The sequence below is a fragment of the Oncorhynchus nerka genome, linkage group LG3, assembly GCF_034236695.1.
Source record: "Oncorhynchus nerka isolate Pitt River linkage group LG3, Oner_Uvic_2.0, whole genome shotgun sequence".
In the NCBI taxonomy this organism is placed as follows: domain Eukaryota; kingdom Metazoa; phylum Chordata; class Actinopteri; order Salmoniformes; family Salmonidae; genus Oncorhynchus; species Oncorhynchus nerka.
This window is the reverse complement of record NC_088398.1, coordinates 73,461,122-73,477,673: the sequence shown is the minus strand read 5'-3', so window position 1 is coordinate 73,477,673 and position 16,552 is coordinate 73,461,122. Positions and strand designations below refer to the sequence as shown.

General features: G+C 43.8%; 1 protein-coding gene across 5 annotated transcripts in view; it reads right to left on the bottom strand.

Annotated features, from left to right (window-relative positions):
• LOC115113362 (probable ubiquitin carboxyl-terminal hydrolase FAF-X) overlaps positions 1 to 16,552 on the bottom strand; it is an 81,083-nt gene that overhangs the window by 37,434 nt on the left and 27,097 nt on the right. For all 5 annotated transcript variants that reach the window (XM_065015657.1, XM_029640918.2, XM_029640934.2 and 2 more), the window contains 12 exons: positions 16,301 to 16,434; positions 15,976 to 16,066; positions 15,627 to 15,740; positions 15,242 to 15,470; positions 9,338 to 9,433; positions 7,260 to 7,471; positions 4,077 to 4,317; positions 3,820 to 3,969; positions 3,121 to 3,241; positions 665 to 795; positions 248 to 526; positions 12 to 137 (listed from right to left, as the gene is read on the bottom strand). In XM_065015657.1, the coding sequence (XP_064871729.1) occupies positions 12 to 137; positions 248 to 526; positions 665 to 795; positions 3,121 to 3,241; positions 3,820 to 3,969; positions 4,077 to 4,317; positions 7,260 to 7,471; positions 9,338 to 9,433; positions 15,242 to 15,470; positions 15,627 to 15,740; positions 15,976 to 16,066; positions 16,301 to 16,434 (1,924 nt within the window). The remainder of the gene's footprint in view (positions 1 to 11; positions 138 to 247; positions 527 to 664; positions 796 to 3,120; positions 3,242 to 3,819; positions 3,970 to 4,076; positions 4,318 to 7,259; positions 7,472 to 9,337; positions 9,434 to 15,241; positions 15,471 to 15,626; positions 15,741 to 15,975; positions 16,067 to 16,300; positions 16,435 to 16,552) is intronic.

Sequence of the window (16,552 nt, the reverse complement as noted above, 5' to 3'; positions counted from 1 at the left end):
TCCCCTCTAACCTCGTCAGAGATCTGTTGGGCCAGGCGTATAGCTACATTGCGGAGCATGCACTCAGAGGCAGGGTTGGGGAGGTTCTGCAGGGCACTCTGGAGGACCAAAGCCTGGTCGTGAGTGGCCTGGTTAATCTGAAGGGAGAGTGGATGTTAACATCAACATGGCTGTCACAATCCTAGTTTACACGCATGTGTTTGTATGTGTGTGTGCGTATAACTGAGTAGCTAACTAACTAACTAACCGGTGAGACGGGTGTGGTCCCCTCAGCGTTGGGCTGGCAAGCCTCGGCCACAGCTTTGACGTGTCCGAACCCAACAGCGGTGAGCAGCAGTTTGCCGATCTTAAGAGCGTTGAGGTACGCCCCTCGCCGCGTCTCCATGTCGGCCGACGGCAGGAAGTTGTTCCGCGTGAGCATGCTCAGTACCAGCGGTAGCCCGCCACTCTTCAGGAAGTTGTACTGGAAGTCGCTGGCGTCCTCACCCAATGTGGAGCTGGCTGGCATGAGCAGGGCATACACCACCTGAGGAGGGGATGGGAAGAGAGATATACATGCACAGTGGAACTGGTCAACAGAGAGCAAAGTGCAGACCACCTGCTATGGTAATGATGTGACAGTCAAATCGGCAACGACTACACACACACACAGAATGAAACCCACCTCTATGAGGTAGAGGACTTGTGATGGCGAGGGGCCAAAGAAGCGTGAGTCCAGTGTTGGGCTGAGGCCGTTCTCTCCCAGCTTGGCATGGTCCAGACATACACCTCGCAGGTTCTCCACGGTACTGTTATCTACACAAAACATCAACAGGTTCTATACTGTACGGTCATCTCCACAAAACATCAACAGGTTCTATACTGTACGGTCATCTCCACAAAACATCAACAGGTTCTATACTGTACGGTCATCTCCACAAAACATCAACAGGTTCTATACTGTACGGTCATCTCCACAAAACATCAACAGGTTCTATACTGTACGGTCATCTCCACAAAACATCAACAGGTTCTATACTGTACGGTCATCTCCACAAAACATCAACAGGTTCTACAATACTTCTATACTGTACGGTCATCTCCACAAAACACTCCACAATCAACAGGTTCTATACTGTACGGTCATCTCCACAAAACATCAACAGGTTCTATACTGTTCTATACTGGTCATCTCCACAATCAACAGGTTCTATACTGTACGGTCATCTCCACAATCAACAGGTTCTATACTGTACAGTCATCTCCACAACCAACAGGTTCTATACTGTACGGTCATCTCCACAAAACATCAACAGGTTCTATACTGTACGGTCATCTCCACAAAACATCAACAGGTTCTATACTGTACGGTCATCTCCACAAAACATCAACAGGTTCTATACTGTACGGTCATCTCCACAATCAACAGGTTCTATACTGTACGGTCATCTCCACAATCAACAGGTTCTATACTGTACAGTCATCTCCACAACCAACAGGTTCTATACTGTACGGTCATCTCCACAATCAACAGGTTCTATACTGTACGGTCATCTCCACAATCAACAGGTTCTATACTGTACGGTCATCTCCACAATCAATAGGTTCTATACTGTACGGTCATCTCCACAATCAACAGGTTCTATACTGTACGGTCATCTCCACAACCAACAGGTTCTATACCGTACACTCACTGACCAGTTTATTAGGTACACCACCCCGTTTAGGAAAATGGATCGCTCCTACAGACAGTGAGTACCGTAGCCATGGCTAGCTATATAAAGCAGGCAGACCGGCTTCGAGGCATTCAGTTACATTTCGATTGAACGTTAGAATGGGCAAAACGAGTGACCTAAGCAACTTTGAGCGCGGTATGATTGTCGGTGCCAGACGCGCAGGATCCAGTATCTCCGAAACGGCTGCCCACCTGGGCATTTCACCCACAACAGTGTCTAGGGTTACAGGGAATGGTAAAACAAACTAAACATATTCAGTAAACAGCAGTACTGTGGGCAAAAACAGCTCACTGATGGAGGGTGGGGGGTCGAAGGAGAATGGCAAGAATCTTGCAAGCTAACAGGCGAACCACGAACAGACAAATAACGGCTCAGTACAACAGCGTTGTGAAAAACGGCATCTCAGAACACACAACTCGACGGTCTGTGTCACGGATGGGCAACTGCAGCAGACGACCACACCGGGTTCCACTCCTATCAGCTAAAAACAAGAAGCGGCTCCCGTGGGCACGCGATCACCAACACTTGACAAATGAGGACTTGAAAAACATTGCCTGAAACATGACAGTAAGTTCAGTTTACTTGAGTGGCCTGGTCAGTCTCTAGACCTCAACCCAATAGAGCTTCTATGGGATGACATGGAACGGGCTGGTCACAGAATGTACCACCGTCCAATCTGCAGCAATTGGACGAACATGCCTGTGGAATCTTTCTGAAGAATTCAGGCTGCTCTGGAGGTCTGGACCGGTACTAGATGTGTGTACCTAATACACTTGCCGGTGAGTGAGACATTTTGTCTATCAAGACTAGAAGAGATCACAGTGACTTTGAAAGAGGAGTCTCAAAGGATCATAGGGGGTTTAAAGTGTGTGTGTCTCAGTCACTAGATCTCAACCCAATTGAACACTTATGGGAGATTCTGGAGCGGCGCCTGAGATTGTTTCCCACAACCATCAACAAAACAACAAATTATGGTATTTATTGTGCAAGAATGGTGTTGCATCCATCCAATAGAGTTCCAGGCACATTGCAGCTGTTCTGGTGGCTCATGGTGACCCCTATTAAGACACTCAATTGATGTTTCCTTTATTTTCTATTAGTTACCTGTATATCGGTCATATACACATCTCACATTTATCCACCCGTGCTGGCTTGGTAAAAATCTTTCAGAAAAATATAGCATTGTCATGAGAGAAACCTATCTACGGCTACATCCCAATTCGCCAACCTTCTCCTGAAATGTGCACTTGCACGCTTCCCATTGTAGATTTAACAATGTTGGAAAACTCTCTATAAAGCACTATTTTTTTTATTTTATTCATGACGGGGAGTTTTCAAGTGCACATTTGGGGAGAAGGGTGGAGAATAAAGGCACGGCCCACATGTACCACAGAGAGTACTGTACCTGGAGGCATCAGCTTCATCAGTACTCTGGCTCCGTCTCGTAGCAGAGGCATGTTGGGGCTACAGCCCAGGTCTGCTACCTGCCACAGGAAGGAGACGTAGCGCAGGTGGAGAGACATGATCTGAAGACAGAGCGAGACCAGGGAGACGAGACAAGGGGTTACTCATCTGCGATCATGCATCGCTAGGCCAGACATCCATCTTTTTTTGAGACAAACTTGTTTTGATGACAGTAGTTCCAAGTGTGGACTGTGGACTAGAAAACAGTGGGAGATAAACTGCAGAGTCGTTGTAGTTGAATATGGCATTTTGACATTGCAGTCTTTCTACTATCTGGATGCTTTCCACTATCTGGATGCTTTCCACTATCTGGATGCTTTCCTATAAAATTGTCTTCTAGGCAGGGACCAAGAGAGCTGGGCACCCTTCCCAAGTAACGGTGACTGACGAGAAAACGACGCGCCACTCCGGTGGAAGCAGCTGTGTGTGTGTGTGTTTGTGTGTCTGTGTTTAAAATTCACTCACCACTCCAGGGAGACAGCTGTGTGTGTGTGTGTGTTTGTGTGTCTGTGTTTAACATTCACTCACCACTCCAGGGAGACAGCTGTGTGTGTGTGTTTGTGTTTAAAATTCACTCACCACTCCAGGGAGACAGCTGTGTGTGTGTGTGTTTGTGTGTCTGTGTTTAAAATTCACTCACCACTCCAGGGAGACAGCTCTCCACCTCGGGGTTGGGCCCTTCGCTGAAGTGGTTGCCATGGTTACCCGGTGAGCCAGTGGAAGAGTCCGAGGAGCTGTCTGGGCTGGAGGGCATGTTGGCACTCACCTGGGTCAGCTTGGCTGTGATCAACTACACACACACACGGGAGAATATAAAGACAGACAAACCATTACGTATAAATAAGTCAAAGAAAAAATGCACTTGTGACTCATCAAAACATGGCTCATTGCGCTCACCGTTTTGTCTTTCAGGTTGAGCTGGCCAATCAGCTTCCTGTCGTCGGCTGGGTCAACAACCTCCCCGCCAATGAAGAGCTCTATCTTGGTGTGCGTGGCGTTGGCCTTGATGCGTGTGAGGATACCGCGGCGCACTGAGCCAATGGTGTCGTTGGTGTGAGACCAGATGTCCAGGTCATCCACCTGACGGCCCTGGTTAGGGAAACGCACGATCAACGTGATGTGCTTCCCCCGAAACGCCCTGAGAGAAGGGAGAGAGGGGAGATTTTTGTTGAACTTTTATTTATTCAGGGGAACCCATTGAGACCAGGGTCTCATTTATAAAAAGGTGCCCGAAGGACAACACAACAAACTCAAAATAATCAGTATAAATAAAATACAAATGACAAAATCAACATGACAGCTTCAAATACCACAAACACAATTATTCAATCCAAACAGTGACAATTCTCATTCAATATTAAAGTTCTAAACTTCCCTAGAGGAACCAGGGTGTCAAGATGTAGGAAGTTTGTAAGCTAGTCCAAAAGTGAGGACAGCACTAAAACGGTACGCACTAGTGGAACTTGGAGAGTTAACCATCCCTGCGAACGGGTTTGGGGTCTCATTTTGTATTTATTTTAACAGTGAAGTGAGGTAGGTAGGAAGCTTGTGTAGTAGCGCTTTATAAACAAAAAGGGAGTAATGAAGCCATCTATGGGATTTTAATGAGGACCAGTCATCCTTTTGATACAGGATGCAGTGATGCGTTCTAAAACTGTAAACTGTGATAAAGCGAAGTGCACTATGATAAAAGATGTCACCATAGTCATGAACTGGCAGGAAAGTTGACTGTACAATCTGCTTCCTGTTGTTTAGGGAGAGGCATGATCTATTTAAAAAATATATATGTTTTTTGAAAGCCTACTTTAAAATGTCAGCTTCTTCACTTGCCCATCGGTATGTTTTTTTAAACGGCAAATTGTCAATTCAAAAGCACATATATTTATAGGCGGGAACGTGCTTGCTGAAACACCCATCCAATGCATACATTTGTAACCCATCTGAAATATATTTCTATGAGAGTTAGAAAACAGCATACATTTAGTTGTTTTTCCCCACATGAAGTACTCATTTTAAAATCGACAACGACTTTTTGTAAGGCAACAAAATCAGATTGCAGCTACAACATAGGGGACAAAAGCGTAAATAACAGGGTCATCAGCATACATACAGATGAATGTTACAGGTTTTTGCAGATACACCAATATTATTTATATAAATAGTCAAAAGGACAGGTCCCAAAATTGACACCTGCGGGACATCTTTAGTAATATTGAGGTAACTTGACACCATCAGACATCACAGTTTCCTGTCTGACATGTAGTTCCAAAACTACCTGCAAGACACCTGGTCGTGGCCAATTTCAGACAATCTTTGAATGAGTAGGGGAGGATGGTCGACAGTGTCAAAGGCCTTAGATAGGTCTACAAATATGGCAGCACAGTGATTCCTATGATCTAAGCAATTTATGATATAATTTAAGACAAGCAGAGCTGCTGAAACAGTGCTATGTCCAGATCTAAAACCAGACTGGTGCACATTAACAATACAATTTGAAGTGAAAAAAGGTCTTAGCTGAGAGTTTGCCAGTGGTTGTAATATTAGATTGTTTAGAAATTGGGCAGTAGTTATCTAGGTCAGAAGGTTCTCCACTTTTGTAAAGGGGGAGGACATGCACCGCCTTCCAGGTCTTAGGGATAGCACCAGAAGTAATTGATAAATAAAAAATGTGGGTCAAAGATTCTACAATGAGGCGGGCAGAAAGCTGCAGTAGAAAGGGATCAAGCGAATCAGCTCCTGCGGATTATTATTTATTCTGCAAGGCACTACATTCATTGACATAAATGGTTCAAATGAGGAAGAAGAAAAGAGTATGCCTGGAATAGCATGATTATCGGTGATTAAAGGACAAAAAGAGGGCAATGAAGGTATTTTCAGAAACCGTTCTTTCAAATAGATGGCCAGCTGAGGCAAAATGGTTATTAAAAGCACAACCAATGTCATTTTTATCTGTTATGGTACCAAATCAAAAGATTTGACCACTTTCCAAAATTTAGCTGGATTTCCACCACTCTACGATACACAATTCATGAAGTATGTTGACTGCTTTTCTAACCTAAGACAGACATCTGATTGGCAGTCCTTCAGACATTTGAGAAGTAGAGGCAGAATCAGTCAATCTAACCTTAGCCCAAGCTAAGTTTCTTTCATGAAATCTTTCAGACAATTAATGCGTGAACCATGGGTTAGATCTGTCCTTTACTCTTAATCTTTTATATGGGGCATTCTTATGTGCAACAGAGAGGTAAAACATTTAAGGGCCTGATTTGAATCAGAGATAGAGGACATAACCCCAAGTCATACAGGAAATGTTACTCATTGAAAATTCTAAAATGTATCTTTGTAATAATGCGTAGACACGATTTAAGTAGCTTAGTATCTCTAAAATACATGCAATGGGACAACAGTCACTGAGCTTGTTAGCAAAGATTCCATTGGCTGTATACTTATGAGGGGCGTTGGTCAGAATGATATCCAAGAGAGTCGATTTTTCAGGGTGTTTTAAATTGGGGTGGTATGGTTTAGTTATCAGTGGAGTTAAATTTAGCTCAGTATAAATATCCTCCATTCTATCTGATACTGGAATCAACCAATCCAGGTTAAAAATGACACAATATTAAAACAGATTTAGCAGGAAACTGTGATATCTGATGGTGTCAAGTTAACTCAATATGACTAAAGGTGTCCCGCAGGTGTCAGCACAGCAAGTCAGACAATTTGCTAAGGGCAGTTGGGAGGGCAATAAACTCCCACTAATGTTAGTTTGGCATTATTACCAAAGTCCATATCTAGGACAAGACACTCAAATGTATTGGGCATAGAGCTGGTAATACAGACAGCAACATTCAAGTTCTTTATGAATATGGCAACACCCCCACCTCTGTCAGATCAATAAACATCATATCCATTCAGAGACACATACGAGCCTGGCACAGACTTTTTTGAACCAAGTCTCAGTAATGATCTTAAATGTATGAAAATGAGAGAGAGCAGAAAGGACAGACATATGGAAAGAGAGGGGTCAAGACAAAACAGGAAAACATTTATCAGGACAAAAGGTACGTCCGTCCCCTCCCCTACCTGGACATGGGCAGTATGGTCCTCTCCTCATGGTAGTCACTGTCACACTCGTTGATGTACTCCTTGAGCACAGTGAGCACGCGGACCATGCGGATGGCCTCCTGCCGGGCACAGTTGATGCTGTCCTTGTCCCCTTCCAGAACACAGAGCGTATCGTATGACGCCTTCAGACGGTCGAAACATGACTGGATGAAATCCTCGTGGATCTCTACCTGCATTGGGGGAGATGAGGGGGAGGACGGCAGGGGGTAAGGACAGTCAGAGTAGTGAGTTCAGGAGAGGGAGAGTCATGTTTAATGGTTGACAGTGTTTGTATGGAACTAAGTGCAGTGTGTTCCAATCCATCCGTCAGGAATCAGGTGCTAGTACTGGAAATAGTACCAATTAGGGATGCACATTTTGGTCAATTCTGCTTCCGACTAACCAACCCTCCTTAACCGGACAACAAACGGTTATATTTTTTCCTAACAGTAAAATGACGTGACCAACAGAAAATACTATGCATGCATTCAAGAAACAGACATTTTTCTTTGAGCTGAATGAAAACATGCAACAATAGTAAGCCTATGTATGGTCTTCCAGTCAAAAGGCTATATATATCCTGCTATTGAACATTCAACTGCTTTAATGAAGCAGCCAATAAAACCTACATTTGCCAAAATACAATTTGTGGGAAAACACTATTCTAAAACAGCACACCGAATGCAAACGGTTCCAAACATAGAAAGAGGGGGGATCTAATAGCAACAACTAGGATGGGTTACTAATATGACTAGGATTGTGCCTTTGGCTTCTGGACAACGAAAGGAAGTTGATATGAAAACCAATAAAACAGGAGAGAAATGCTGGTTAATGGCACAAGGAAGTATTTTCTAAAAGAATGCCTCAACAATTCTAGGGCAGAATTTTGGCTAGGCTACTTTGAAGCAAGGTAAGACATGACTCATTCTTTGAAGTGAAGTAAATTATTCAGGTTTCAAACAGTTATATTGCCTCAAGCTCACATTGTAAAGTGGTGGATGACGTCCTGATAGCCTGCCTACCCGTTGCCTAGAGCGTGCCTAGCCGTTGCCTAGAGCCTGCCTAGCCGTTGCCTAGAGCCTGCCTAGCCGTTGCCTAGAGCCTGCCTAGCCGTTGCCTAGAGCCTGCCTAGCCGTTGCCTAGAGCCTGCCTAGCCGTTGCCTAGAGCCTGCCTAGCCGTTGCCTAGAGCCTGCCTACCCGTTGCCTAGAGCCTGCCTACCCGTTGCCTAGAGCCTGCCTACCCGTTGCCTAGAGCCTGCCTACCCGTTGATTAGAGCCTGCCTAGCCGTTGACTAGAGCCTGCCTACCCGTTGCCTAGAGCCTGCCTACCCGTTGATTAGAGCCTGCCTACCCGTTGATTAGAGCCTGCCTACCCGTTGATTAGAGCCTGCCTACCCGTTGATTAGAGCCTGCCTACCCGTTGATTAGAGCCTGACTACCCGTTGATTAGAGCCTGACTACCCGTTGATTAGAGCCTGACTATAGAGTTGAGTTGAGAAATAAAAATAGCTCATTTTAATTGTGGCCATTAATTGTGGCCGTTAAAACACGCAAATTGTTATTTGTTGTGCAACAACTGGGCTGTAAAAAAAAAAGTACCAGCATTTTGAGGAGATGCTCTCGTGCTGTCTGACAGGTGATAGGCCATTACGCTTATCAAACTAGGCTCTGTATGCCTCGCGCCTGTGATAAATAAGATACATGACGACTAAAAGAAAATACATAATCCAATTTAATTCCACTAAATTATGCAAATTAACCGATAAGCATGGCTGGTGAAATATATTTTTCGGCAGTTAACCCGGTTAACATCCATAAAACCAATATGTGCAATAGGGATCTCAGAGGTAGGGAATGGAAAACAGTTGCTGTAGCGCTGTATCACACCGACTGTCCCAGTCTAAATTATCATCAACGATCATTGATCACCAATACAATCACTATTCATGACTGTGTTTATATGTAAGTGGTTGTCTCAAAACGGCTAGATGATTTAGGATGACCTAACAGCAGATTGAGCTGTTATTGTTACCGGGACAGTGGACACCCAGGGTACCTGATTGACTTGTAGTTTTGGTCCAAGGTTGGTGTAGATCTCTTTCAGAAGGTCTATGGCTCGACTGGCGATGTCATCACTCCCTTGAATTACGACCTGGCAAGAGGAAATTTCAGATGGAATCAATGGACGCCTCCGGCTTTCTCTCTCTCTCTATCACACAGCCCTGGAGACAACACTGAAAAGTGTGTGTGTGTTATGACTCATCCAGACTAGAGGAGGGGGCCATTAATAGGCACTCAGCAGCAGCCCACAGAATCATCCCCAGTCACTACCGCTGACCCTGAGCTGATTTCACACACTAACAGCAGTACATTAACCCAGCCTCAAATACTGTGTGTGTGTGTGTGTGTGTGTGTGTGTTTTGTGTGTACGGGCTAAATGTGTACCACGCAAGGCTTAACAGCCAAATCAATAACATCAGCGCTGTAAAATGAGCTTTGCTTAGGATGCAATAAAATAAATTATTCACAACAAAACATTGCATATGAGAAAATCCTATGAGCTCAAATGCAGCCTAGGCCCCTACTGTGCAAAAAGGCTGAATACCCAAATATACAAAAACACAACTCCTGAATCAGCTATGCATAGCACGTGAGAACAAGGTTTAGAAATCCCACATCTAAAACAAATGAACCTGTGAATCATCTAATATGCCCAGAGCGTGAATTAGAAGAACACTTTGAACCAACACATGTTTCATCATCATCAGAAGCCATTGGACTGACTGACAGCCGATACAACATGATCATCCGAAGCCATTGGACTGACTGACAGCCGATACAACATGATCATCAGAAGCCATTGGACTGACTGACAGCCGATACAACATGATCATCAGAAGCCATTGGACTGACTGACAGCCTATACAACATCATCATCAGAAGCCATTGGACTGACTGACAGCCGATACAACATCATCATCAGAAGCCATTGGACTGACTGACAGCCGATACAACATCATCATCCGAAGCCATTGGACAGACTGCCTATACAACATCATCATCAGAAGCCATTGGACTGACTGACAGCCTATACAACATCATCATCAGAAGCCATTGGACTGACTGACAGCCTATACAACATCATCATCAGAAGCCATTGGACTGACTGACAGCCTATACAACATCATCATCAGAAGCCATTGGACAGACTGACAGCCTATACAACATCATCATCAGAAGCCATTGGACAGACAAACCCATGGTTTGGTACGTATTGCGTTTTTTTGGGTCACGGTACAGTGGAAAAATTAAATTCCAACAGTTACTGCTGTTAATGTTTGTTTATTGGCCAAATGCACTAAATTAAAAAGCACCCTAATTCACATTATTGTCTGTTGTGACAGGGATTGTTATGTTGGGCCTCAAGGACCCATTCCCGAAATGGACCTGGGGCTTTTCCAACCCAACATATATGCATCATACATTTTTCAATATAGAGACCAGTTCCGTATAGACGTGGTCGGATCCGAGTGAGGGAAGCAGCCGAAAAGTCAACTTGTTAACTACTTTTTTAACTAGAGCGGATGCAGCTTGAGGGAGAGCAGGCAGAGGAGGGGCCTTGCGGTGTGTGTGCTGTGAGCAAGTGAAACGGGAGCAAGGGAGGAAGCACCCAACCAAGCCAACTTGCGCTAGTAGACTAACTTCTAGCTTGTCATTACTAGGCTATTAATCATAACGTATGATTACCTAGAAACCTGTCTTGATGGCATCAAACCGAGAGAAGCTAGTTGGCTAAGAGAGCTAGGTAAATTAGCTGCTAATTGAGTCTGCATGGGCGTTCTTCCTTTCCTAGTTACAAAGAACACCTCCATTCTGATAATAAATAGCAGCCTAACTGGCTCGTTTGTTGTAGCATATACTTCTCATTTAATTTTTAATTCCATTGATTAGATAATCTCCTAACTTGCTTTATCAGACACGGACGCTCTGACTGTAGTGGCTCTTTGATTACTTGTGAATGGACGACAAGCTACACGCACCACTCTGCATAGGCTATTCTCGTTGAGCAGTGGGGAACATATGAACGTTTTATCTGCCCGTCACCGTTTTAATCGACCGTGAAGCCAAAATGTTCCTGAAAGATGGCGAAAAGGATAGTTTGAAATCCGCTAGTTAAGATTTGAATTTTGATTACGTCGGGCACATGGACTGTAGTTTCAGCAGAATAGCCTAAAATGTTAATTTCATCTCAGATTTACTCACTTGGCGATGCCATACAGCGTAACCTATAGGCATAGTGTTTTATGTACTCATTCGTGTTCACAGTGCGGACCGAACCGAGGTCTCCGTACCAAGCTGTACAAATACATGTACCGTTAAAGCCCTATCAGACTACACAACATCATCGGAAGTCATTGGACTGACAGACTCTTACAACATTTAAAACAGCCCTCCCTCCTCAGCGCCACAGAAGCTGATGTTTGGTTTAGCAGCATCCAGAAGACTTGTCTGTTCCTCTGTGATGTAAGGACTGCATTTAACACAGAGGGATTACAGGCCATGTAGGTCACAAACAGCGAGGCTGCTAAATAACTGGGTCAGCCACCCACCCTCTCCCATACTCACTAAGTCTATCAGTTCCAGTTGCTCTGAAAACAATCCCACAGAACCCAGAGGTTTATAGATGCTCGGAAATTACTAATGATCATCACCTCAAATAGCAGCATTCAGAGGGTATGGTCTTCTTTGAAGTTGTGCATTTAGAATTTTGGCTTGGTGAGACAGAAGACAACATGATCAAGAAAGCAGCAGTGTAAAATGCTTGAGCAGTTCATTAATGCATATACAGTAGGCTAGACTTGCCGTTAGTCATTTCACCGTTTGTTTCAGACACAGAGGTCTCCAAAAAATAAACATCTGGATACACAACAGGCCAGAAAAGTCAACGGTGTAGGCAGAACATACAGTGCTGCCGTAAAGTAGTCAGACCCCTTATTCTAAAATGGATTAAATTGATTTAACCTTCAACACAATAACAAAGCAAAAACTGATTTTTTAGAAATGTTTGCTAAATTATTAAATAAAAAACAGAAACATCACTTTTACATAAGTATTCAGATCCTTTACTCAGTACCATGTTGAAGCACCTTTGGCAGCGATTACAGCCTCAAGTCTTCTTGGGTATGACACTAAAAGCTTGGCACACCTGTATTTGTGGAGTGTCTCCCAGTAAGTTTGAATGACACTGAGGGGCAGTGTTGTTACAGCTAATTCCGGTTTGTCTGAGGCTGATGCCGTGCAGGTATTTGTACACATGCACACACACGTAAATAGTGCCATACATGCACTCAAACATATTCAGTTGGCCTTGCTGTTATGATTTTTGTTGTACTTCATGTCTTTTGCATTGTTGTTCTGTTTTCCTTCGTCTTTCTTTTCTCTCTTTTGTTCCTTGGGCCGGTGGCTGATGAATCGCTGGTTCGGGTCCCCGTTTTTGACCTTGTGGGAGATCTGTTGACATGCCCTTGAGCAGGGCGTTGACCCTGGTTGCTTGTGTGTCGCTCTGGATGGGAGTCCGTTAGATGACTAATGTGATGTAGTTATTGAGCGGCTTCACTGCAAGTATATTGTATGTTTTAAATATTCAATACATTTTAAAAAGTATGATAATTGCATACTTTTTCCATCACTGCTCGAAGCCACTTCTGTGTGGTCTTGGCTGTGTGCTTAGGGTTGTTGTCCTGTTGGAAAGTGAACATTTGCCCCAGTCGGAGGTCCTGAGTGCTCTGGAGCAGGTTATCAAGGATCTCTGCACTTTTCTAGTACTTTCCCTCGATCCTGCCACCACCATGCTGGTTTCATCAGACCAGAGAATCTTATTTCTCATTGTCTGACAGTCTTTAGGGGCCTTTTGGCAAACTCCAAGTGGGCTGTCATGTGCCTTTTACTGAGGAGTGGCATCTGTCTGGCCACTACCATAAAGGCCTGATTGGTGGAGTGCTGCAGAGATGGTTGTCCTTCTGGAAGGTTCTCCCATCTCAACAGAGGAACTCTGGAGCTCTGTCAGTGACCATCGGGTTCTTGGTCACCTCCCAGACCAAGGCCTTCCCCCCCCGATTGTTCAGTTTGGCCAGGCGGTCAGCTCTAGGAAGAGTCTTGGTGGTTCCAAACTTCATCCATGTAAGAATGATGGAGGCCACTGTGTTCTTGGGCACATTCAATGCTGCAGAAATGTTTGGTACCCTTCCCCAGATCTGTGCCTCAACACAATCCTGTCTCGAAGAAATACAGACAAATCCTTCGACCTCATGGTTTGGTTTTTGCTCTGACATGCAGTATCAACTGTGAAACCTTATATAGACAGGTGTGTGCTTTTACAAATCATGTCCAATCAGTTGAATTTACCAAAAAGTGTACTCAAATCAAGTTGTAGAAACGTCAAGGATGATCAATGGCAACAGGATGCACCGGAGCTCAATTTGGACTCTCATAGCGAAGGTTCTGAATACTTAAGTAAATAAGATACTTTTTTTTATTTTTTATACATTTGCAAAAATGTCTAAAACCCTGTTTTTGCTTTGTCATTATGTGGGTATCGTGTGTAGATTGATGAGGATTTTTATTTATTTAATCCATTTTAAAATAAGGCTGTAACGTAAAAAAATGTGGAAAAAGTCAAGGGGTCTGAATACTTTCTGAAGTCATTGTATGTAGTTCATAGGGAGTTCAAGGTTTAAAAAGTTGGTTACAGCCGTCTGCATAACCACAATGCTTTATAAATCCCACCTCCTGGAGGAAGTCCAGCCCAATGTTCCCTCAATTTTTTCAGCACTTAGCTAATTTCTTGTACCCGCTTAAAGTTACAGTTTTAACAGTGGTCAGGTAGGTTACTGTGGCTATATGATCCTAATGTAAGCCTATCAGAGTGGTCTACCATCAAAAACAATGGAGAAAATGCATCCCATAACATTTCAACATGGAAATAGCTGTTCTACCATTCAGCCAACAGTATAGCAGCCAATGTGGTGTTCAATGAGCCTTTTGAAAAAAAAGAAGAAAAAAAAGGCAGGGCTTGACATTACCCTGTTTATCCATTTGTCAAGGAGGCGACTGAAAATGTTGTTTTGTTGTTTGATGCAAGAAACCACTTGACAAAATAAAATGCATAATTAGTCCCATACTATTATAACAGAGAATCAGACAAATTATGCTACCCCTGTGCCTATTTGCGCCTTAGCTTATTTAAGATTTTTTTTTTTACCTAATTAACTGACACACTTTTCAAAGATGGCTAGAAATGCACACATTTTGTGCTCTTGAAGGAAGCAACCACTCCTCCATTGCTGATAACAAATGACCTATAACTGGTCTCAACTCACTAACTAGCAAATGATATGAACGAATATACAAATGTGCACAAGTGTTTACATGCAGCTCTCGCTTTGATCTCAAAACAAGCGCATCTACTCACAACCGCTCATGCTGTAAACACAGTCCAGATGAAAGTGAATGGCACATAACCATATATGGCAATGGTCTATTTGCATATATACCTACTGCAGCTCTGTTTGGTTACAGCGCAACGGTATGTGTAGAGTACAGGCCTGAGTCGTGCCTTTCAATGCTATAGAATCCTATTCCGATGTATTCTGCCTAAAACAAAATCTCATGCATAGTTGGTTTTGCATACCAAGTATTGCATAGTTCGTTTTTGTTTCGGTAATGCTTGAAAAGTGGCTAATACTGCGTTGATTCAATCACAATTCCCACAGTAAAGGGAAAAGGTTGATAGTGTCAACTGGGAAAACTCTAAAAAGTTGAGTGACGTTCAATCTCATGCTTCTCTGCATGGGCTGATATTTATTCTGCACTAGAGGAAACATTGGTCCAGCCCTACAAGTAGCAACAGCTGCCAGTTATAACAGCTTCCTAACAGTGATAAGTAGGATAAATAACTCACCCTCCAGAGGTAGTCCAGGCCTATGAGTTCCAGGTCATCCATCATGTAGGCCCTACGTTTGGCCACCAGCTTGCCTTCCCTGCAGTTGACGGCCTTGAAGAACCTCTCAAAGCACTTCATGCCGTTCTCCGTGAGCAGAGACGGGTCCAGCTGCAGAACGTTGTTCTCAAAGAAGTCCTTGTTGATGTCCGGGTCCAGGTCTGGCTCATCTCCCATCAGCTTGGAGTACCTGTGTAAGAAAAACAGAGTTGACTTGGTGTTTTACGTGTTGAGAAAAAGGAGAACATTTGAGTTGTTCTATATGAATGAGTAAAAGGAAATAGAAAGATGTTGGAGCCATATTCACCCTTTCGAGGTGATAATAATATTGACGATGGCAGCATACCATTTGAAGCAGGCCTCTCGGTCACAAAGAAAGACTGCGTTCTCAGCCAGGCACTTCCAGATCTGTTTGGCCTGAGGAGCACAGAGCCACAACTGGCCATCCTTCAGCAGGAACCTGGGGACAACACAGACACATACATTAACCATGAAGATCAGACTACAGTGGCTCAGTTAACCATTCACTAATCAATGAACACGAGCTGGATTGTATTTATTAGGTCATGCAATATAAAACGTTGTAAAAGGGCTCTGCAATGGAAAACAGAAATGATCTCTTCAGTCCCTGCCGGTTACAGTCTTTTCTTCTGTTTGGTGCCTAATGATACTACCCTACGGATGTGATGTCATACCTCAGGAAGTTGAGTCTCTCCTGGACTTCCTGTACGTGGCTGTAGCGGCTCCCTACCCTCACCGTCTGGGGGTCAAACTCCGCCTGCTCGGCTACACAACACACACAATCATCTATGTGAGGGCTCAAGGTGCATCTTAAAATTTTACCCAAATGCTGAGATTTTTCAAATGGAAAACTAACATGCCAATTGCCCCAGGGTTAGAAAAAGAGGATAGATAGAACATCTGAAATACTATTTCTCTGTTTTACAGAAGAAGTCTGAAAGTTAAGAATGAGGCAACGATGATGACAAAATGTCCCCTCCTGTGTGAGGTGGTCCGTACCTTTAGAGAACTGCCTCATGGTCTCCATGTAGGCAGAGAGGTTCTCAGCCACCAGCGTGACCAGGGCATGGTTGTGTTGCAGCTGGTTAATCAGGTCATGACGATAGAACACATGAGGACTCCTCTGGGTCTGACTGTAGAGCAGAGAGAGAAGGATGGAGAGAGAGAGACATAAAAGTACAGAGACTTAGTCACCATGTCTATGACAAGCCGACAACATCAACTTTTAGATCAACCCCCCTCCTAATGAAA